At 34.7% G+C, this 25,192-nt stretch overlaps 1 protein-coding gene across 4 annotated transcripts in view; it reads left to right on the top strand.

Moving 5' to 3' along the window:
* Positions 1-25,192, top strand: part of FSTL5 (follistatin like 5) — a 266,722-nt gene that overhangs the window by 20,573 nt on the left and 220,957 nt on the right. For 2 of the 4 annotated variants that reach the window (XM_085058614.1, XM_085058612.1), the window contains exons 2-3: positions 3,534-3,672; positions 19,927-19,960. In XM_085058614.1, the coding sequence (XP_084914740.1) occupies positions 3,550-3,672; positions 19,927-19,960 (157 nt within the window). In that variant the 5' untranslated portion in view covers positions 3,534-3,549. The remainder of the gene's footprint in view (positions 1-3,533; positions 3,673-19,926; positions 19,961-25,192) is intronic. The other 2 variants (XM_085058613.1, XM_085058611.1) reach the window with 1 other exon arrangement.

Here is a 25,192-nt window from a genome sequence, read left to right as displayed (position 1 = left end):
CAAACAACACACAAGACTGTTACAACATAGATGAGTTTAATGCTAAAATACTGCCTCAAGCTCATTATTAAGAGAATCATTAATACATTAATAAGCTCGCTAATAAGACAATCAATGCACATTGAGGAAAGGAATCCAGCACCCCAATAATTATTTGTGTGCAATGAGGGGGGAAACCACAACTCCCTAATTATTTATGGAATGAGTAGCTGTAAATTAACTGTTTGCATTAATAGGATGGAAGATATGGAGTTATTGCTAGTACTTGTTTCAGAATTTCAGTTCAGTATTTACTGACAGACAAATCACACACATAGATATATATATTTACATGCACATAAATATGTACTGGAATATTTTTAAAATATTTCTCTTTTCATTTTAACCTATAAGCTTTATTATAAGTGAGAAATGTGCAGAGAAAGGAAAACCCATAGCATAGGTTGGTATTTGCTTAAGGAGAGAGTAAACCAAGTAAACTCATGAGATTTCCAGACATAGTTGTATAAATATAAAGAAGCAACACTCTTCAGTGAAAATAAAAGTAGAAATATAAAACGTGAAAGCAGTTGCTTTACAAGAATGTAATTAATGAAGCTAAAAATACAGAAGATTGTTATCCCAACATTGAAGCATCACATTATGCCAGATTATAATTAATGAGTAAACAGGGTCTAGATCATTCATACAAATTTGAGTTCAGAAATATGGCATTTTGCCCCAGAATGCATGGTATAAGGATTATTTCAAAATACAGTTTCTGATTGCTTGATAATATGTTATAATAAGAAAAGTACAAAACTACTTTGCTTATAATTTGCCCTGTACCTTCAAGTAGAAATCAGAAAGAAGTAATTTTAGGTAACATGAATATATAGACTTGGTACCTTATTTCTTTCTATTTGGCTATATGCCAAAAATCTGGAGCTGTACTGAAGCTTTGAAAAGTAATTTTTATTCTTGCTCTTAACAACATAAGTCTTTAAGGACAGATCATATTTTTTCTTAAAATAAAGGCTTCATAATAGTACTGTTTTAAGGAGAACTGTGGTTTTGGTAGTAGTTTTGAAATAAATAATAATGAGCTATCCAATAAATTCAATAGAAAATGTATGCTACTTTAAAAAAGTGTATTTTTTAAATTCTAAAACGGCAAATAATAACTGCATATACCCTGCATACTTTTGAGATTTTAGGTGGCATCTGTCCAAAGAGCTTACTTTTTAAATTTATGTTGTAAGTGTTCATCCAAGTAACAGGCAATGAAGTCAGAAACTGAGCATGTAATAATTTTCTCTTCTTCAGTACAAGTACAAAGAATAAGCCTTTCAAGGTCAAACAGTTTTCAAAATTATAAGGACTCTATTCTTTTACACCACATGTGGCTAAAATATATGCAGCTTGTGGGAGGATGGTGGAATGTGGCTGCTCCTACAACCTTCTGTGAAATTACTGTTCTTCAACCAGTGTTTCATTGTCTGGAGAGATATTCCCCAAGTGCACAAAGGGGACATAGTTAAACTGTGCATAGCTAGCCTTATCATGCACAAGTGCTAAACGAATCTGATTCTGACCTTGAAAGTCAACAATTAAGTATTTTAAAAAAAATCAAGAAACACAAATGAACCAATGTCTTCTTTGAGATTAAAAATCAATATTCTGATTTTTCATATTTATTTTGTTCTTTTTTTTTCTTTAATGAAATTATTTTTCCACTAACAGGGATACTGAGAACCAACACAGAATCAGTGAAGGAAAATGCCATACCACAACGTACTTGAATTCTCAGAGTTCTGGAAAAGTCTTTTTCTGGTGTTTCAAATTGGCGAGCTAGATTTTTTGTAATAATCCCACAGTGAAGGTCCACCAGAACATCTGATTAGCAGTTTTGTTTTGGTGGAAGTATGAGGGGAACACAAGAAAAAAATCTACTGTGTCATTTCCTATCCTCACTGTAATATCCTGTTACTGAACAGGTGTAAAAAACAAGCCTCAAGTTATTTATGCAAAATACCTCTCTGTAATAGAGCTTGTTTTCCGTGTTTCAAATAATTCTTTGCTTAAAATATTCTGTGCAAGCTCTCCTAAGAGAGATACTTCTGCTATGTATATTAGAAAAGCTAGAGTGCCAAAGAAAGGTAATTGAAGTGGAAACTGTTGGAGTAAGCAATGATAAATGAGAAGAAATGTTAAGTTTGCTTAATAGGGAGACCCAGAATGAGGCTGGGTTTGGTGGAATAGAAGGTAAGTGGTGTCAAGGTATTATGGTGTATTGGTGTTGAGCTTTTGTTTGAATTACGAGTGTGAAGGCAAGGCAGGCTAGCAAAAATCAGCTGGAATGAGAACAAAACAAACCTTTTAGTGGTTTTACCTAGTTGGGTAGAGTAGTCCCCAAAGAAGGGTAGCAGACTTAAGTAGGATGCTGTTACTGAGGCTGTGAATAGAGGTAAGTGTAGGCTCCATTTACTACTTTTAATATCTTCACAGGAATGAATCCTATTCAGTCTCTCTGCCTTCAGGTGACTGTGAGGACTACTGCTATGTGAGGAATGATAGGAATCAAACCCACAGTTTGTGTAGCAGTTTTGCCAGGAGCATGACTGTAAATGATACAGGATAATAAGTGATCCCCAATTTGTTCACATTTTATGCTCAGATGGTTTCCCTTAGAAAAGAAAATGTCAGGCAAGACTCGAACATTCAGGGCACAATCTGGGCTCCTCGGGCACACTTATGATTTGTATTTATGCTTGTGTCTCTTGATTCTTATCAGAGATTTCTACATTGGCAGGGGAAGTGAACTAAAAGAAAAGTAGAAAGGGAAAAAAACCCCACTCATGCATGAAAGTGGTTCATCTCTGTCCCATATTGCAGGACTAAGTAATATAGACTAAGCAGACTGACTTGGGAGTGTCTTGAAGTGATGAAGATCAGTTTGCTGTGTAGTCTGTTTAACATGATGGTTTCAACACAAATGGTGAATATCAGTAATAAATATTACATATCTCTATTAGATTCTGAAACCACTTATGAAGTGTACATTTGTAGATCCATTAGGAACCATATAGGATAACTCTCATGCCATGTGTATCTATAAATCTGTGAGTATGATTATTACAGGCTTTTGGGTTGTGAGCAGTGCATTGCTAGAGACCGTATTTAAAAGGAAAAGTTGAACATGTGATTGATGATAATTTTTTTTCCATCATCTGAAAGAAAGTACTTAATTTATTACCACTACTTTTCTGTTATGTTTTGTCTTTTCTTTGACTTTTTCCGGTTGTTTCCTCAGTGACTCTCAGTGAGTATTGTATAGTGATGAGAAAATGCTAACTTCAGCACAACGAAATTGATACTGTTGTCCCAAATACTACTCCCATTTTTTTCTCTTTGCTGTTGTGCCAGATGGAATGTCCTATATCTACTGTGTTTACTCAAGTCCACAAATGGATAATCAGTATTGTAAACTTTTATTATATGGCTTATGCCAAAGTAATATGGCATCTCTGAACCTGTACATTTTATTTTGACAGAAACAGACCTGTAAAGATGTTTATGTGGTGGTCTGCTGTTTTACTTCTTGGATGCATTTTGCTGGGAGCAGACGGGTGGCGAGTCAAGGAAGGATACGACTTTAGGCCCTATCAGCCCCTAATAAGACTACGGCATAAGGTATGGCTTGTTCTCTAATGCAGTATTTCAGAGGCTAGATGGTCTCTGGTCTTAATGAATACATATGGAACTAATCGTATGTTGGTGTTCCTCAATAATAATTTTAAGGTACTGATAACTCTCATATAATTCTTGGAATAGGCTGTCATAAACTTTTAAAGTTTAATATTGACGAGATCACACAAACACGTGCAAAGAACACAGAGAAAAATAATTAAAACTTGATATAAAACATTATATTGGAAAATGTGGTGGGTTTATTTCTAGGCAATGTGTCTAGATAAAAAAAATGGTTTAGTATAGCTTTTGGTTTTAGGAATATATATTTGTATAAAAAATCTGGGAATGTAAAACATTTCTAAAATCAATTTTTAAAACCACCTTTGGCACAGATATGTGTACTCAAAATGTAAATAATATGGTAAAAGAAACTTTCTGCTTCAATCAAACACTTAATAAATCAAGGGCTTAGATTAAGTTATGCCAGTAGAATACTTACTACAAACAGATGATAATGAATATATGCAGTTATATTTGCTTTGATCAGGCAATATGTATGCAAGTTTATGTGTGCAAAGATTGAAAAAAAAAAAGAGTAATCACTCTTTCTCTAATAACGGGGAATTTATGTGACTTGGATGATAGTCCAACCAGAGCAACTCCAAATGTCAACCTGAAGGGAAAAACAATCCTGTTGGTACTGAGGAATTATCTTGAAATAGTAATTGTGTTTGTGGTGAGAACAGGCATTCATATCATAAAGGTTTCATTGTTTTAAAAGGGATTAGGAATGATATCAGCTTCTCATGCACAGAAATTACAAGTAAGAATTTAATCTATGTATATGATAATCAGAAATGATAAGAATAGCATTCCTTGGAGAAAACTTTATAAAATGAGAAAAACTTTATGCATAAGAAAATGTTACTTTACTGTGAAGGTAACTCAGCACTGGAACAGTTTGCCCAGAGAGCTTGTCAAGTCTTCATCCTTGCAGATATTTAAAAACTATCTGGACATGGTCTGGGACAACCAGTGGCAGGTGACCATGCTTGAGCAGGGAGGTTTGACTGGGTGACCTCTAAAGGTCCTAACATTCTTTGATTCTGTACTTCATTATAATACATCATTAATTATCATGGCTGTTATAATGGCAATGAAGATCAGACGTTTGACTGCATTGTTTATATGTGAAATATCAAAACCAGGAAGAGATGAGTTGTCTTGAACCAGAAATGAGAAAGAATATTGCAAAACACTCCTGAAAGTTTTCTTTTCAGTCTCCTTCCCTCGTTTAACTGCCTTGTTAAACAGATTACACTTGCGGTAACATATGATTATGCTGAAAAATACTAGGCTGTGTCTGAACAGCATGTGAATTTCTTGTTAAGCCAGGTAATCCTTGGTTCTTCGTTTGTCAAAACACTGGAAAAGTTTGTAAGGTACTTTCCTTTTGGGAGTCTTCTTGCATTGCTGCTTAAGTATTGTGAGCAGTTTGTTAATGCCTAGGTTCCCACCTGATATCATTAGGAAGTATTTTTAGCATCCTAATGAGTTTTCTTCTTGTAATTTGCATGCCTCTGACAGAGACCAATGTTTATGCAATGTCTTCAGTGAAAGAGTGGATGCTCTGAGATTTTCAGGTATAAACAGGCAGGCAGCAGCCAACAGAATGGCAACTTTGGCTGCCGATTTTCTGTCAGACACTAAGAAATATGGAATATAGCCTGTACATCCATATGTATACTCCAGAGCATGCCAACTCTGCGTATCTAACATATGCACACACAGCCCTCCTTGGCAAGCCAGGTGATCCACATGGTTTAGCAGGGAAAAATACTGGTGACAGTGCCTTGGTGTTAATGGTCTCATCATGGGTGGGGAGCGGTTCAGTTTTAGTCTCCAGGGACAGCTGGTGAAGATGTAATTTAGTCCTTGTCCCCTGGACTCCTTTGGTTTAGTCCCAGTTCTGAACTTACGGAGTTAGGACCATCAATAGTCAGGGCTGTAACCCTTCACTGAGTGCAAGCATTGCCTTAACAGCGGGGGCTGGGATAGGCTTGGGGGAACCTGAGAACAGAGAGAGGAGTGAATCCAGGGAAGTTGGAGCTCAGCGTGAGCCTCAGCCTTAGCCTGAGCCTGTGTCCAGGTGTGTGCAGGATGCTCCATCAGAACAGAGCTTCTCTTGTCCAGCTGAGTAGGTGGGTATGGAGGATACAGCAAGGGGGTGTGTTTTGCTTTTACCAGCTTTCACTGGCATCTGCTGGGTCAAACTGTTTCCAGACTTGTCCTGATTTCACCTTGTTTTACCAAAGGGCTAAGGGGAACTGAATCAGATGTGCACCCCTCACTCTTGTCTGTGATACATCTCCAGACTGAAATAATTCTTTTAACTTCCTGTAAAAACCCTGTCCCTCTCCCATTTTACTCTCTCCTTCCCTTCTCACTATTGCTGTTTGCTGCTCAATTCATGTGTTCAACCCTGATTTACATTAAATTAGGCCTCAGGACCAGGTAAGTTTAGAGGGGTTTAGGTTACATTAGAATTAGATACAGTTTAGAGGTGTTTAAGCAATAAGGACTTTGTCTGAATGAAACAAAGCAAGAGGAAAAACGTAAGCATCTGTCCCAGGTTATTAAAGGCAAAATTGAATGCATAAGCAAAAAGCACAGAAAAAAACATGTTTTACTTTTAGCTTTTTGCCCAAAGGTTGTAAAATGTTCTCCCTCAACTGACAGCACTGAAAGTCCTGTGAAATGTGTACAGGCTGAGTGTTCAATGATTTTATTCTCATTTAGGGTGTCATGGCCAAGAAAGAAATGCACAGAAAGTAGTATTCCAGGAATCAAAAATATAGCCTGTGCTTTCTCTGTGTTGTCTGGTCTCCAAATAACCTGAAATTTATAGTTCACAGTGTCTGTCTGGAAAATTTGTTTGCTTTCAGGATCTGAGAAGTTATAAAATTTGATCCTCTAAAATCCTCTGTCCTAGAAAGAGAAGGGAAAAAGATCTATTGAAGATGAGCAGTGAATTTTGAGGACTAAGAACAGAGCTTTTCCTGGTCATGTCAGTGCTGCTCTCAGCTCTAAAGTAACAAGAGAATTTTCTTCCTTTTGAGGTTCCATGTGAACAGTATCTATATCCTATGCAAATTCCAGGATTAGAAGTAGCAAGACTCACTTTTACATTTTTCCCCTCTTAAGCACTTGTCCAAGTGTAGTCAAGAAATCTTAGGTTTCTTTAAATTTTATTTTCTTTTTCTCAGGAGAGGGAGGAAATTCTGCATTCTAATCTGATTTCTTTCTGTGGGCAATAGCATTAAAAACGCATGGGTAATTTTTTTTTTTTTTAATCCCATTACAATCATTGTACACTAATGAGCTAATATCAAACATTTTATTTTTGCTATCTCTCACCACATGCTCAAAGCGTTTTTTAAGTCTTAGGAAAGTTGCTTCTAAAATCACTCTGTAAGATTTCTTCTATGATCCTTTCTTCAACTAGTCAGTCACTGGGGGTTGGAGTGCCAAAATCTGGAATTAAGGGGAGGCTGATTCCTCCTTTCAAGATGCCTGCTGATACTTATTAGCAATGCCTATCTATAGGTTTATAGTAAGATCAAGAGGGACAGTGAGGGAACAAAGGTGCATCTTAACTACTGGACTGAACCTCTTGCTTACCTGTCTTTTTTGTTCCTGTTACTGAGCATCCTCACTGTGGGAAAGATTAATCTCAACCAAACATTTTGATGGCTGATGAGATTCACATGTATTACCTACCTTTTGATGTACATTTTTTTAAAAATTTCACATGCCAGGTTGGTAACAAAGAATAAAATATAACATGACGGTATACAGAGGCAATGTAATTATCTTCTTCAGTAGTCAGCTTGGCCTTCTCATATTGAATCCTAGGAAGAGGATTTCCAGTTACCCTCTGAATAGATAAGAAGTGTTTTTTTTAACTTCCTGGTGTTTGGGATTCCATGCAAACAATCTATATTGGCTATCATTTCAGATTCTTGATTAGCGTGTTTTTTCATATTCTCTTGTTATGGCAAATTGTCATCACAAATTGCAATTGCAGTAATAGTAAAACAAAGCCAGGAGAGATTTGTTTGATACATTACTTGAGGTGATTTTCCCCTGTTTAAATCTGTGCAGTTTGGATTTCTAAGATCATGAAAGAGGCCAGATACTTGAAGTGTGTGTTTATGATATCTGGCTCTTTTCCATGGCTTCCTTGTTGCCTCTTATTTGTCAGGTCCTCAAGGCCACTCTGTAATTAAATTCCATCTGTTTATTTTTTTTTCCTATCAGACAAATGCTTTATTTTATTCTTTTCCATTGCTTCTTTTACTCAGTCATTTTCTCCATGGATTTAATACCTATATTTATTACCTAGAAGATGCGGACTTTTATTATCTATATTAACCTTTATTATCTTGGTTAGTTAAAATGAAAGCAATATCCTGTAGCATAGACAATGCTTATAATGCAAGAAATTGTATGTAAAAATCAATATAAAAATTATATTAAAGAATAAGCATGGTGTGTAACAGTTTTGTTGGTCTGTAGACAAACTGGGCTGTACCCGAGACTTTTTTTTTTTTTTTTAAACTAAATAATGGTCCACTTAGCTTATTGCTTATTTTTCACCTCTGGTTCTAGTTAGCTATTTAAATTCTGATTTTAAATGAAGATTATTGTGTAGTTTAAGCATTTGTTTTTGTGTTGGGTCAGCATGACCTGGTTTTTGTAGCAGCAGGTCTGCAGGGGTGGCTTCTGTGAGAAGCTGCCAGAAGCTTCTCCCATGTCCAGCAGAGCCAATGGCAGCTGGCTCCAGGATGGACCCACTGGTGGTCAAGGCCAAGCTAATCAGAAACGATGGTACCCCTTCTGTGATGTTAACATATTTAAGATGGAAAAAAAGTCTATTGTGCAGATGTAACTGCACCAAGTGAAGAGTGGAGTGAGAATATGTGAGAGGAGCAGCTCTGCAGAAGGATGTCAATGCAGACAATGTCCATGCAGAAGGATGGGGAGGAGGAGTTCCAGGTGCCCCAGCAGAGATTTTCCTGCAGCTGTGCTGCTCATGGAGGACCATGAGGATGCAGAGATCCACCTGCAGCCCATGGAGGAAACTGACACCAAAGCAGGTGGATGCCTGGAAGGACATTGTAAACCTGTGGGAAGCCCATGCTGGGGAGGGTCCTGGCTGGACCTGCAGACCCATGGAGAGAGAAGCCCATGCTGGAGCAGATTTCCTGGTAGGACTTGTGACCCCATGGTGAACCTAGGTTGGAGCAGGTTGTGCCTGAAGAGCTGCATCCTATGGAAGAGTGACCTGTGATGCAATTTGCAGCATTTTGTGGAGAACTGTTGCAGAAAGGATGGATTCACATTGGAGATTTCAGGGAAGACTGTCTCCCAGGGGAGGGATCCCTACGCTGGAGCAGGGGAAAGGCTTCTCTCCCTGAGCAATGGTAGAAACAATGTGTGATGAACTGACCAAAACCCTGATTCCCCATCTCCCTGTGCTGCTGGGGCAGAAGAGGTAGAGCTCAGGAAGGTTGGAGGAGTGAGGGTGGAAGATGTTTTGAAGGTCTTATTTTACTTCTCGTTATCCTGCTCTGATTTTGTTCATAATGAATTAATTTAATATCTTTAATTCTAGTCTGTTTTGCCCATGCCAGTATTTGCTGAGTGATCTCTTCCAGTCCTTAAATCATGAAACTTTCATTCTGTTTTCTCCCCCTTGCCCACTTGTGGAGGGGAGTGATAGAGCAGCTTTGGAGGGTGCTGTTAACAAGCCAAGGTCAACCCACCCGAGATTTAAACATTAGTACACTGTGCATCTATTCAGTGATATATTCCCAACAGAGGAAATGTAACATTGGTATATAGCACTAAAAGAAAGAAAACTGTTTGTTACACTGGGCTTTAGTACAAAATCAAATCACAATATTTGTGCACTATTAGATTCTTTTTAAATTGGCCCCTAATTAGATTGGTTAGGTATTACATCACCCATGTTTCTTTTAAATATCTGTATTCTAAAACATCCTTAATACTTTTGTTCTTATACTTTGTGTGGTAGAAAAACAAGTTCAGAATAAATTATCTCTTTTTAGTACTGGGAAAATATCTCACTAGTTTTAACTCCTTCTTCTTTATTGCTTACTTTGTTCTATCTACATTTTCAGTTGTAATTTTGACCTGTGATAATTTTACTAAATGTGTGATGTGCAGTGGGAGCACAGATCTGATTTTTTAAGATAGAAACATATTTATTAAAAAACTACTGTACCTTTTTCTTTTCTTCTTTTGCGGTAGACGCTGTTCTGATTTTGTGTTACCAAGATGTCAGGTTAAACAAGCCATCTGTACTTCATGTAAACCATGACTTTTCTTACCTTGCAGCACAGATATTTATATTCCTGATCAGTTTAATTTTTTTCATTTGAAATCTTTTCAGGGAGCCATGGTAAGAAGCATTGATCTGTATTTACTTATATTAGATTTAGGTGTATTTGATTTTGATTTCTTCAGCAGCCTTTCTTTTTGAGACTTTTGTAACTGGAAAACTCTGTGTTTTCATCTCCTTTGTTTATAAAGCAAAATATCAGTAAGAAAGTACTCTTACCTTGTGAACTTACTGAAATAGACTATGCTTGCCTTAAAATGCCTTCAGTTCTTGGTAAAGTGAGTGCTAGATTACAGCAGTTGTTAGGATATGTTATTTTTTTCTCTTTTATAATTGCTGGTGGGATCATATAAGTAGTCCAGCTCAGTGCATTGTATTTGTTCCTGATTCCATGGTAAATCATATCAGACAAGAACACTACATAAATCAGTATACTGAAATCCCATCAACTATGGGCTGAGGGAATGTGATGTCTTTCAGTTTCAGATTTATTTTCCATAATGAAAAAAACCCAGCAGCATTAGTAGCAACATCAAAAAATAACCCATTCCTCTTTCAAACAATGAGGCTAAAGGATAGTGTGCCCATTGAAAACATTAAAGGTTTTGGTACCTGTGCTTAGGCCTGGCACAAAATAAATGGAGAGTTTAGTGATAGCCTAATAAAAAGATGTCTTATTTGCAACTTTTTTGTTATTGTAATGCACTGATAGAACTGTGGTTAAATAACCATAGTTTTAAGAATGTGGAAGCTTAATGCCTAAAATATAAAATTGAAAACAAAGCTCTCACAAACTTTACTAACACAAAAATGTTGCTATTTGACTTCAGTAAAATTGCTCACAGAATCACAGAATGGTTTGGCCTTGAAGGTATCTTAAAGATCACCTAGTTCCAGCCCTGCTGCCCTCTCTTTTGGGGGCTGAAGAGCACCAACTCTCTCAGCATGTTGCATAGGAGAGGTGCTTCAGTCCCCTGAGCATGTTTGTGGTTCTCCCCTGAGCTCCCTGCAGCAGCTCCATGTATATCCCAGCATATCCCAGAGCTGAACACAGCACTTGACGTGGGGTCTCATGAGATGCAAGAGATGCGTAAGAGATTTTTGTTTCACTTGACACACCTTTATTTTTTTGTAATTTTTAAGTTTTCCTTTAATATGCTTTGTTAACTATGCTAAACTGCATTTATACTATTTATATAAATGAGCTCAATGTATAAACAATGCAATGTATGAACAGTATATTTATGTGAACTAAGTTTAATAGCAATACATATGTCTTTAACATTGCATAATATTAATAGGATCTGCTTAACGTTCATTGTCAATTCTATCAAACAACTTTATGGAAGTGAATCCCCCCACCCAATGCATTCTAAAAATATATTTATTCAAATAAGAAAAATCTAACAAGCTTATTCTGTGCTCCTTCTTCCAATGAAAACAAACCAAACAAAAATTATTAGTCATTTGTTTCATGTATTGCTTATAACTCTGATTATGTAACCTGGAATAAGCAGCCTGTAATTCAAGTCTATTTTCTGGGGACAAGTAAGGCCTATCACCCTCTTGAGGCATCAGTGCAATTTTCATTTCACTAGTGTTTCATGAAACTGCCATTACTTTCTATTACTGTTACCTGAGGATTATTATCATACATCAGTGTAAGTAATAAAGCACTAATATTACATTATCTAAATAGAATTTATTCAACTTGTTGGTATATCTATCCTTACTTGGTATTACATAATTTGATGCTACAATTCTGAAATAGTAGCTACTGTATTGCGATAAGCTGATCCCCAATTTTGTGAAAGACTAATTCCACTGCAACAGGTAGTTTGTGGTATTTTTTGTAAAGGTCTGAGAAACCATTGCATTGGTCAGTCTGGCTTTCCACATAAAGGCACCTATTTATTTCATTATTCCTTCATTCCTTCCCTAAGTGGGGTAAGAGTAAAGCATGCTTTTCAAAGAAATTACTGAATCTTCAATGCGTTCTATACCTTAATATTTTCTATACTTTCATATTTTCGAAAAATTTATTTTGATGGTTTACTATTAGCAACTAGTAAAGAACAGAGCTTACCATTTGGATACATCTGTCTTGTTTTGCCAGTGACTGCTTCCTGAGATCTACTCTGCTATCAGATGGAATACAATCAAAGTCATTGGTTTGGTACAAGGAAATACTTGCAAGATACAATTTGTAGTTTATTATTCATGACAAATCAGATTTTATTTGTATTTACTTGTAACAGTCTAAAGCAGGGAAGAAAAATATGTCTTTACATATATATATATATATATATATATTCTTTACATATATATATATGTAAAGAAGGACCTACAATTAAAAATACAATACTGTCCAGTAGATTAGAACTTCAGCTATTTACTGGATTGTTATTTCAGCTCCCTGCCAACTCTTTTTTTTTAAACTGTTTCCAACATGAATGCCAAGAGAAAATAGCTAAAAGCTTTACTGTACCTTGTTTACCTCACAGTAGGAAAACTGTGACCAATTTTTAGTATATCTGCAGAGTGTAGAGGTGCACTTCATAATTAATTTTGAAAAATTAGTTGAAATTCACCAATCACATACTGAGTTGAACTTGGATTTTTCAAGATTCAGTAGAAGAAAATATGATCTTAATTTTACTCTCTAGTTTCCTAAATGTCACACAGTGGGTAATACAATATAACCTTTCATCAAATCTCTGGTTTAAATGAATGTATTCCTCAAATATAGAGTTGAACACTTTACAAAAGGGCATATGCAATTGATTAATATTCATATCATGAACTTCTCTTTTGCTTTGCAACACTGCTACTATCTGCCCTCTTAAGATGAATGGTAGAAGCAAACTTATTCCTAGCAATGTCTCAGCATACTGGTTTTAATCAATAGTGGTGGATAGACTACAATTTTACCCATAATTATGTCTTAATGCAGACTAAATATTACTTGCATTCCTGGATTGTAAGAAGGTAATTGATGTTTATGCTCTCATGTCTATACTCTCTAATTGTCATTTTTCCTGCAGATTTTCTTCTATCTGTACAAAAATTTTCCAGGAAGAAAAATAAGATCTGAATGAGCCTCAGACATACTGAATAATAAAAAGTGAAATACATTATGTGGTTTTAGAATATTACACTTAAAACCACCGCTGAAATTTAAAAAGAAAAATGAATAGGGGTTTTAGGCAAATTGCTTCCATTAATGTCGTTGGGAATACTGTGGCTAAGATCCATCTGTAGTTGCTTGCCTTTTTTTTTTTTTTTTAAGTAGCACTACATTGTCAGGAAATATACTGCTGTTTAGTAAATGTGAGGGTACCTGGAGTGTTAGGAACTCATGTAAGGGGGAGGAGAATAGAAACTCATTAAATACTGGATCCTAGAATTTCCAGTGATAATTCAGTGTGTTAAAGATTTGCTTCTTGGAGATCTCTTTCTTCCTTCTTTGCCTATTCAAATCTGGACTGATCTCAGATAAATGCAAAATAAATATATATACACTGAATATGAGTAGCTTCTGAGCTATATCAGAGAAATATATATCAGATAAGCAGTACCTCACCAACTGTCCTGTGTTATTTCATTTCTTTCTTGGTAGGCTTGAAGAAACTACATCTTATGCTGTTTATGCATAGTGAAGTACTTCTACACTGAGTGTCTGAGCATATAAAGTTTAATGCAAAATATGCACAAATAGCAGTAATTACTTCTGTAAAGTCATTATTTACCTAGCTCCTCCAACCTAGCTAAGGAGAGATATAGCCTGGATTTAGCTGCATAAATTGGCTTGTACAATCTTCAGTATGTAAGTGGTTTTGTTCATAGTAGAACGTGTTTTAATGCCAAAGTATACACTTCTTTCACTGCTTAAACCATGCATTAAGCGTTTTAATGCTTAAAGTGTTATAAAGACCAGCAACACTGCACAGAGGTATAAAATTGGTAGAATGTTTTTCTGAGGTATGCTGTGAAACTGCTTATAAATTTTGAATGTATTTGGTCTGTCACCAGACAACAAAGTATGAAGACATTGTATTAGAGAAGCTATAGTTACAGTGTATTTCTGTAAGAGTGAGCTGCATAAGAAATCTACACAGAGTAACCTTCTGTGAATATTTTATTGATTTTTTTTTCCTGTTCAGCTCAGAACTGTGACCATTTCTGGGACAATTGATGATAATGAGGTGTATGGAAAAATTCATACTTAAAGACAGCATGTAGATTTTATTAGATTTTTTTTTTCATTGTGAATAAATGACAAAATTTGGAAAAGAGGCCTTTCTGTGCTTCAGTAAAATGAAGAAATATATTTGGCCTTTCACTACAGTTTTACTGGGCCTGTAGAATCATCCTCTTGGACAAGGTTTTACACTGGAAACAACAACAACAAAAAAATAGAAAATTTTACAGTCCTACTAAAACCCAATGATTTAGTGAAGTAAGAATCCTTGAATTTAAAAATAAAACCCAAAACTACTACTCAGCTGCCTTTCAACTGCAAGAGTAATTAGGGCTTGTGGGTTCTATAGGGTGCTCATTTGTCTTGGGAGCTACCTGCTGCCTGCAGGTCTTTTTGCACCACACAGCAGTTTTAGGAAATGTGTGTGTATGAACCGTGAACAATCCTACAAAAACGAATTGTTGCTTTGAAAGTGTACAAATCTGACTGACTCTGCCTATGTTTAAAAAGAAAGGTTATTTTCTAAAACACAATACATGGTGTATACATTTAGTATAAACAGTATTACTGTGTCATTAGTAGGAAGCTGCTTCATTTCAGTTGGTACTGAGGAATACTGGGATTTAGACACTAACTTTAGCCCAGAACTGTTTTACCTTGAGGACAAATGCTTTGTCAGCTCTGCTTTACATGGTCCAAGGCTGGCTTTAAAATAATATGTGCCCTTGCAACCACCTAGGTTATTTGCTTTTATGTCAGAGAGGCCCAGATATAAAAAAACTGTAGATTATCTGTTCTGTAGAGCTACTTCTGTCCACCTTCTGTCCATAGAAATCACACACTTTGTTGAAGCCTGATCTAGAGATAGTTTTCCTTCAGAGATTGTAGACAAGATGATGCTGAACTTTTTCATATCTTTATTCTCTACTTCCCCTGTGCTTTTAAGGGAGTGTAATCTTCATACAGAGAGGAGCAACTGCTCCAAACTCACCTTCCTGGGTCTGCCATGACTTTTCTTCATGTTCCTCAGGGATCTAAATCAGCAAACCAAGAACCAAATCAGTGTATTTCACACTTCCCCCTTCCCCTCTCTGTGGCTGGGCTTTTTTTAGTATGGTTTTGGTTTTAATGACAAATATTTCACTCTTGTGTCCAGGCTCCCCAGATACTGTTGAGTTGCTTTCATACAGATTTATGAATTCAAAATGTCATCATATTTTCTCCAGAGGCCTGTAAGCCTTACTCTTAAGACTGTAATATTTAGTAATACTCCTGGGAATGCCATTAATTCTGAAAACTTCAACAGCTTTCTATATTACCTTATTTTTGCCTAGCAACATTGCTTCACAGCTTGTTTCCTTCACACAATCTTATATTCATGTGATGCCTTAATCAATACAAGAACAACCTGTGGCATATTATTTTCTCAGAATTTGCTGCTATAAATGGTGGCAATCTCTAAGAGAGCTGGGCTGTGTATGCAGAATACCAGTTCAAAAATGCTGCTTCAAATATTAAACTAAAAAGCTCTCTGCAGTAAATAGTGCAGTTGACAAGAGCAACAGGAAAATGGTTCACTTTTTGCACATTCTTTCTTCCTTGCCATAGCAAGCAAGGCCTTGCTTAATGCTGCTTAACAGAATAGCTTTACAAATGTAAATGTCATTGCTTCTGCTTTGCATGCATTTTTAGTTTAAATTGCAATTGTAGTGCAGTTGCTAAGAGTCTGCTGAAGTCGTATTCTGTGAAACTTTTTTGAAGCACAAATGTTCAGCCTAATGTCGTTGATCAAATTGGGTCTGAGAATAGTTTACCAGATTGCTTTGTGCAGTATGTGTGCTTGCACTCTGTGGCTGTGACCATGCTGCTATTTCACCCATGAATAGAAGGTTTCTGTGTATTTGTAATTCAGATTTCTTGTAATTAAAATTGTTGTGTTAATTTAAGTGAATATATTGTTAATTCAACTACTCTAGCTTGCACATACTTTAACAATACTATTTTAGTACCACTCTTAATGAAATATTTTTCTTAATAGCAATTATCCCTTTATTTTTTAAATTTTTATTTTTCATTTCTATATAGTAACAAAGTACCCCTACTGTAGCATGAGCCTTAAAGGTAATGGAAACAAAACTGATTTGCTGCATTTTCACTATATTTTATTATATGACTAATGGTAACTTTTCATTATAAAATATTAAACAAGCAAGTAATTTTGCACTCCCCTTTTCATCAGTTTCTTTAATTAATGGTTTATGTTTATTAAATTATTTAAATTTTTGTCACACGTCAAGCTAATCTACCATATGTTTTACGCTAATTAGTACTTTGTTTATTTCAGGAATTCTATTAATTCAGCAGATACTTGTTAAATAGAACCAGCATAGCAAGGGAGGTTTTGTCTGAGTTTTGCAAAGACAAAATAAGGCTTCTCATCCTTATGAGCAAACCACTCTGGCAGACACATACCCAGATCCTCAGCAGATGATTCAGGCAGAGAGATAAGTGAGGTTCTAGATGCAATACAGTTATGTAGTTTGTCTTGAAAAACACAATTAAGTGGAAATCAGTATGCTTTTATGTGCAACATCCAAGGTTCATAAACATTAATTTTCTTTCAAAAAGGGAAAACCAAACAAAATTCACATGATTCATATTTAAATGGGGCTAAGAAATGAGATTTACTGTTTCTTAAATGGTTGGCATATTTTCTTTGTCCTAGAATGTCATTTACCTTTGCAGATCAGCTCTGGTCTTTCTTATAAATAGTTTGTACCTTCTTGAGAATTATTGCAAATTAAGAGTCCCTTTGACTATCCTTCTCTACACCCCTTATTTCTAATATGAAGCCCTTCTAAATACAACTTGATACTATGCCAAATTTATTTAGCAAACGTGGCATTTCTGAACAATGATGATGCCAGAATATTATGATGTTTTAAGAGATGTTGACAGTGTTTCTGTATTAGGACAAAAAAGAAAATAGGACTAGAAAAGGAGCTTTTATACCTTGGGAAAGTATTTGTATTTTTAAATAAATTTCTTGGCAGATTTATATTCCAAGTAGTTTACAACTTTTGGTTTGTACCAACAGTAATTTTTAGTGTCAACCGTCTGTGATCTTTTTTAGTTCATAAACATAACAGAAAATCTGACATTGTCTCCACTTTCATCCACTGTACTTTGAAAAGTTTACTTTAAATTCAGCCTTTTGGGCACACAGGAAAGATTTCTTTAAAGTTCTAATCTGTTCTGCATCGATACATTTCATCAGGCTGATACAGTGTAGTGCCACACAAAACCGTAAAATGCAATGCATCCTGTCTGATTAATTCTATTGGAGAGTGTTAAATTGAAAACTACTTTGCTATATTGAAGCTGATAAAAATATCCTGGAATGCAGAATGGTTGATTCTGTTGACTGATGGCTTATAGCAATAGGTAACAATATAGTATTGTAGTTAATGTAGTCATCCATTTTTTTATATATATATATATATATATGTAATTTCTTCTTTTTTTAACATATTTTTTAATATATCATAATGCAGTACATGAGCAAAATAACAGAAATATGTGTAATAGTGGGTTTATGAAGTCCTCCACACAAGTGTTTATATAGAGGCACGTTTTACTTAATGCCACAATGCTTGCACATTTACATACTTTCTAACAGTGAATGGGTAGACTTTTGTTATTTTCAGGCTGACTTGCATTAAAAGCCTAGTACAGTGCACAAATGTGGGTGGAAATAAATATCATTATGAACAATTCATTTACTGAAACTTTCAAAAGTTCGTATACCTCTCTTACATTCCAGAAGCCTGAAAATTTTGTTTATTTGTTTGTATGTTTCCCACCAGGATGAGCAGTTCCTGTTTCCCTGAGCAGCTGAAATTAACTTTCCTAAGTTATAGATGCTCGTAACATTGGCTCACTAGCAAAATTCATTGCCTCTTCGTGATTATCTACAGAAAATATTTCACATAATTTATCTTTCAATATTAAGGAAGAATCTGTATGTAATTCGCCCTCAGTGTAAATTTTTCTGCATTTTTTAACTTTGTGGTTTCTGTTGAAAAGTCTAATATGGCAAGGTTTCTCTAGGCAAAAAGCTAATATCTGAGTTCAGAGATACTACACCCAGTCTAATCGCTGGTTAATTTTGAAATAACTTGAGGCTATAGATTTTTCCTTCCATGCTTAAAAAGCTCTTTGCTGCTAACAAGCATCCTGCTTGGTGCAAGGAATATCACACCAAGGTTGGTCTGTGATTTGCTAACAAAGTATTTTCTTTGTAATTTTAATGGCAGCTTAAAATTAAAATTTTATTACTTTGAGAAAACTCAGCCATGAAAAACTGCTCAAAAATCTTCAGCTGAAATGAAAGAAAATACTGATAATAAAAAAAACCAAGATCTGAAAAGATATTTTCAGTTAGTGCCTCCTTTCATTGAAATCTTAACACATTCCATTAAAATAATATTTATTTTTAACAAGTTTTTTTAATTTTAAAATTTGGGGCAATTCTCTAAATGTCACCCATAATCCATGTTAGAAAACCCCAGTCTTTTGATACTTTTGTGTTACTGATTGCGGCTTTATTTTTAACATCAGTTTCAAACATCTTTTTTAGAGTTTAAACAGCTATGTGACTGCATATAATTAATTTAAATTGTTATTTTTCTCCATTACTCAGACAAAGATAGGTACTATCAGTGTTATTCTGAAATAATTTGAATCGTAACTAGGCAAAAGGCCACCAAAAGATATAGTGTTAAAAGACATATGTGTTGGTGTAGAAGTACTGACTTTTTTCTATAAATTTTTATGTACAGTCTGGATGCTTTAAAGAGTAAATGAACCTGTTATGAGCACAATAATAACAAATCCTTGGTGCATATAGGTAAAATGAAGCAGTGCAATTAGTAATGAAAGGTAATCAGTACACTGTCTTTGTTATCAAAAGATAAATGCTTAAAAATGCACATCAGAAATTGCAACAAAAGAAAAAAAAGTTATCTACTTTCCTCTTGTTAAAATTATATAAGAAAAATCTATCTTGGAACAAAATTTAGTGTTTTGCTTAGCCTATTCCTAATGCTATTTTTAAATACTATATGCATAACTTAGTGCCAATTTTAAATAGCATAAATTTATATGGCATCAAATACTTGAAGAATTGCAGTGCCCGAGAAAAGGGCATCTTTTTGAGCAAATAGTGTGTAAAGTCAAAGTTTGAAATTTTGGGGTCAGATTACTTCATGCTTTGAAATTACATCAGGGGACAAGTCCCAGTTTTATAGGGACGTGTGCAGTTGAATTATGAGCATCTCCCAAGATAGAGGTAAAGTGACAGAGACTGTATGGCCCCATTGGGTAATGTGTTCCTGCACTTAAACACAGTCCTTGTGGGGGGAAAAAAGAGAGTGGGAAACACAAGGGGAGTTTAAAAAATGAGTCATATACTCTTTAGGTGTCAGGCAAAGCGTAGTTGGTTTTATTTTGGAGCAGAGTGGAGGAGGAACTAGACTTTCTCATTTGGACCATGTATGTCTATTATTTTATGATATTTCTGATAACTAATTCTGCAAATAATATATTTTTCTGCTTTTAATTGCAGCAGGAAAAGAATCATGAAAGCTCAAGAAATAGAGGTGAGTGCCAATTATTTTCAAAATGTGGACATTGTTTTAATTACCACAAGTGTAACATTCATTATTGGTAGAAAACATCCAGGTGGATTGCTTGCTGAGTATTTGGTATTTGAAATGACAAAAATATATCCAGGAAAGGGGTTGATATTTAGAGAGTAAATGTATTAGGTACTATTTTTGGAACTCTGAGATGAACAATGTTGATTGCTGTACTCTGGATGGGATGGGCTGCACAGCTTCCCATTAAGTTTGTGTCCTTGACTATGGCTGGTTATCATACTTCCATAAAACATCTGTACCATCAGTTTTGCTTCTCCCTTTCCATTCAGTAGATCTGAAACTGGATGTGATTCCAATTTGTGCACAAATTAATCATATCCTTAATAGGCTGCCTTGCAAAATGACTGTTGTGGGTGGTTTTTGTGTGCAGTTTATATTTTCACTGCACCTTACTCTGTGCCAGTGGCTAAGCATTATGTGAAATAGAATATCCAGGTTAAAGGAGCAGCCTTGTGTCAAGAAAATGAAGATTTCCAAAATCCAAACTGTGGATTTTGTGCTTTTTATTCCTAGTATAAAGTCTGTTGAACAGAGACAGAATACCCAAATCTCTTGGTTAAAAAATGCTAAGCAAGCAATGAAAAGCAAAATTGCTAATAGTGACAAAGATTGTTCTCTTGATATTTTAGTTGTTTATAGAAGTAGGATATGAGTTACTCTAAAAGGAATGAGAGGTGAGGGTAGGATAAAGAGCACCAGTTACATGTTGAAAAGAGAGGAGGAAATTAAGTGACAAACTAACCTGTATCTTTTTTTTTTGGCTTAAGAAGCAATGTGTAGTCATATCACCTGAGTTAGCTGTTCTTAATTCAGTTATGTATCGCAGTACTCATTCATCCCAATTTGCTGCATCTCTCTCACACAGAGGCCAAACACAAGCACTTAAATGCAAACTAAAGCTGATGGTTGTTTGGAGTTGTGTCAGGACAATTACTACATTTTTTATGATGATATGATAATTTACATCATCTGAACGACCTATGGTCCTTCATTTGAAGAGTGTGTGTGGGAAAAATAATTGAACCAAAAAATCTCCTTTTCAACCAGTTTGAGATTTCTAATTTTCTTTTCTGAGGTAATACAATATAAAATTTAATTTTCTCTATGTGTAGTGAGTTTATCCATGATGTAGTGTTCAAAAACCTTTCCTGTTTTATGATTTAATACAAATTGTAAAAAAAGATGGTGGAAATTCAGATTAGATTACAAGAATAAGATATGCGTGAATACTGAAGGATTGTGAAATGGGCCATTCTTTGTGGATTTTCATATATATGATGTCTTTCTCTCACACCCACCCGATGCTGTTTTCAGGTGGTCATTTTGGTATGTCTGTGAGCAACAAGTAAAAGCAAGAACAAACTAATGAGCTAGATGGGAGTGCCCATCTTGTTCGTTAGCTGTTAGATTAGTTAACTGACCATGGAAACAATTTTCAAAGGATTATAATATTGCCCACAACTACAACCAAGGGAACCCTTTAAACTCTACTTGAAGGGAGATGTCCATTATCTCCAAACAAGCAGTGAAATTGGTGCTCAGCTGCCCAAAATTTGTTGTGATTTTATCTGTAACATCACCTGAGGAAATTTTTAACCTACTAAACTTCCTACAACATACGTTTGACTCTGCCTAAACTGACAGTTCAACTTGGAAGATTTCAGTGATCTGGAAGACTCTTCATGCATGGAGTAGTCTTAGGAACTTATATCTGTATTTACAGATATACTTTATTGCATAATGCTATTTTGAGGTGGGTTTATGATTGGGTTTTTTGCTGGCATTCTCTTTTCTTATTCTTTAAATTTCTTATTTGTTTACAAGTGTTCTTTTTCCATATAATTGCAAAGTTTCAGGAACTTTTTAGTTCACTTTTTTAATTCCACTTTCAGCATATAAAATATTAAAACTCTATTTAAAATTCTGGTTGGTTCAGATGAAACAATACTAATGTTTCAGCAGAAGCATTTTTGTTTTATCAGTGAATATATCTAAACTTCGCATTCAGTATCTAAATATTTTGTGCTCTTCACGTGTTCATGTGAGATAGTTAAATTTTCCTCAGGTTCTTAGGACAAGGTTCTAACAATATTCCTTACCCTCTGCATATTTTGGCCACTACATTTGGTAAAAGGACAAAATGTTTTCTGTAATTTCTTAACTATTCTGATACTTTCAGAAGCAGCATTTTCCTCTTAATTCAGAGGACAATTACAGTTCATTCTTACCAAGAGAAATGCTGGTGTCTATGTTGTGTCTCGTAGCTTCCGTTGATATCAGTGTTTCACTATCTAATTTTGATTAATAATTTCATTAGATTGTATTTTTTAAGAGGGGAGGATATTGAAGAAGAATTCAAGTCAAATGCTTTTTGGCTTCAGCAGGATCAAGATATTGGTAAAAAGGACAATTCTGTATCCTATAAATGCCTAGTAATTTTTCATTTTATCTAATTTGTTGCTATAAAAGAAATCTGATTCCTATTCTTATTTTAGTAAGGATGTTTTTATTGTTCTGTTGCATTTTTTTTTTCTCCTGACACATTTCTGACCCACAAGTTTTTCCCATCTGTTACTTCTGTTTTCAGCCTCTAAGTCAATCACACCAGAATAGAAGCCAATACTCAAACACACCCTGTTCTGACACTAATCCCATCTCTTTCTGATTTGTGATATTGTTTTCCTTGTTTTACTTATCAGAGATCTTTTTGTACACTGTTTGAGAAAAGCAGCACTGCTTTTATTTGAAATACTACATTAACATATTACAATTTTAGTGTATGTTGGCAAACTTATGCTTACAAGAATTTTTTGTATGTGAAAATGATTATCAGCAGGGAAAAATACAAATGAAATTAGTTCCATAACACTTCTATAATATAAAACAAATACCAAGACAATCACCAACTAGACCTTGCTAATATTTGATTGCTGGCTTGAAGTCGCATTTGACCTTGCTTACCTTTCTTTTGCAGTGGTAACTCCTTCAGACTTCAGCAATAAATATAAGTGATAGATATTTTTTTGTGGTGAATTTGAAACATCAGAAATTGTGTTACATTTTAAGCAATGTGAAGAATTTTCCTCCCAGTCTATGCTTGACTTGGAGATATTCATGTGCTTTTAATAAAGAACATTATAAAGTTTATAGTAGAAATAATTTCTGACAATATTAGTCTGAAAAACTTTTACTTCTGAAGTACCAGAAGGTTGACTAGTAATATGTGTCAACCATTTGCCAAACCTGAAAGGCATCTCAGTTACTTTTTTCAGAAAAAACATGGGCACACAGGAAATAATGAACCACAAAATTATTTCAGTTAACTGGTAGCATTTCAGATCAGTTCCTAAGCCCAGTCACAGTTTGAATTACCATGTAATAGTTTTCTTTTTTGAGAATTTAGAAATCGATTTCAGTATACAGAAGCAATGTGTAATATGTTTCTAAAAAACCCCAGCAAAATCACAGGAAAAAAAAATCTGAATTTAGGCTGAGAGTAAGGTGATTGTTTTGTTGATTTTGAGCAATGATACAATAATGTACCCTAGATGTGTAACTTTGGCTATTAGTTTTAGCAACATAAAGAACACTTTTTGAAAGATAGAAAAAGTGCTGCACCTAAGACTTGAAAAACATGCACTTTTCATAGCATTTTCAAAATGTGCATGGAAATAATTTTAATTATATTAACCTGAAGAATTTTACTTTATTTAAGTGCACTTAGGTACCAACTGTATAAGATGCTTTTAAAATGTTTGCTAGATACTATTGATCTGAGCTTTGAACATCACTAACACTCAAAACTAAACTGTTTAGAGAATTTTGATTGACATAATTTTAATTACAACTTGAGTTTCTTACTGTACTCAATACTTCTCATTTTATACTTACCTTAATAACCTGAATGTAAAACCATTGTTGACTCACAGATCTGTTTCAAACACATAATTCTCTATGATTATGAACATATTGCAAGGCTCTTCTTATATCATTGACAAACATCTGTTCCTTTTACAATCTTTAGCAACCAAAATTAGAGAGGAAATCATATAGGCATCACTTGCATATCTTACTTGCTTTTTACTCCTTGAAAAGATAGCATACCTACACAACAATTATGGCCTTTTCTGGGATCCCAGATTGGTGTAATCTTTTTCTATATAATGATCCATATAAGAAAAGAAGAAGTGAAGAAAAGCTTAAGAAATTTCAAAATTGAAAGAATTTAAGGGACAAAATCAGTAAGGCCTTATTTTTTTTAATAACTTGTAAAAGTGAAATCGTATCTGGAGATACCCTCAAATGCCAGTGGGTGAAAAAACTTTTAGATCTATCCTGCCATATATCTGGCTGTTATTGCTTTTGATAATGGACAAAGCCCTGTATGTTCTGATGCAGAATACATGATATCAGCATCCTTTGTCATGTTAAACCCATTAACTGTGGCAAAAACTACAGTTCATTACATTCTGTAATGTATTCGGTGATTCATTTTGTCTACTCAAGCAAATTATTCTTAATTTGTATTTCAACAGATCTGTATTAGTTGTGTGTGGTTAGTATCTGAACTTCAGTCCTCCTGGATTGAACTGGCTAAAGTTTTAGTTTGTTAGGCTGTAGTATCTTCTCTACTAGATAAGTACATTTTATTAAAAAATGTAGTATTTTAGAGAATATGTGTAGCAGCAAACAGGATGTAAATTTTTATCCAAGATTGTTGTTTTCATTGAAATGCAGCTACTAAAGAATTTGACCTACAGTGTTTGTTCTGAAGTATTTTTCTTTGTTGTTATGTTCCAGCTTACCTGAGTAAATAAAGTTTTAAGAGCTGGTATGAGGATTCTTTGAATTAAGTATGCCACATACTATGCCCTTTATCCTGTTCCATTCTCCTCCAAGGCCTAGTCAACTGAAACTCAAATCTCTTCTTTATTCACACCTGAGTAATTCTGTTTGTTACAAAAGACCTACAGACATAGTGTTATTAAATTAAAGTTTCGGGGCTTTCTTTATTTATTATTATATTGTAATGGCTTTAGCATGATTAACATTTATAAAAATTTTGACACTAACTTCTGAATCAATCCAGAGGCAGATTATGAAATGCATTTAAAAGAAACAAATTTCTTTATGCGTGAAAATAATTTTAGTATAAAAGTTAATCTTACAATT

This window comes from Lichenostomus cassidix, chromosome 4, assembly GCF_008360975.1.
Source record: "Lichenostomus cassidix isolate B80296 chromosome 4, HeHo_3.0, whole genome shotgun sequence".
In the NCBI taxonomy this organism is placed as follows: Eukaryota; Metazoa; Chordata; class Aves; order Passeriformes; family Meliphagidae; genus Lichenostomus; species Lichenostomus cassidix.
This window is presented reverse-complemented; position numbering and strand designations above follow the sequence as displayed.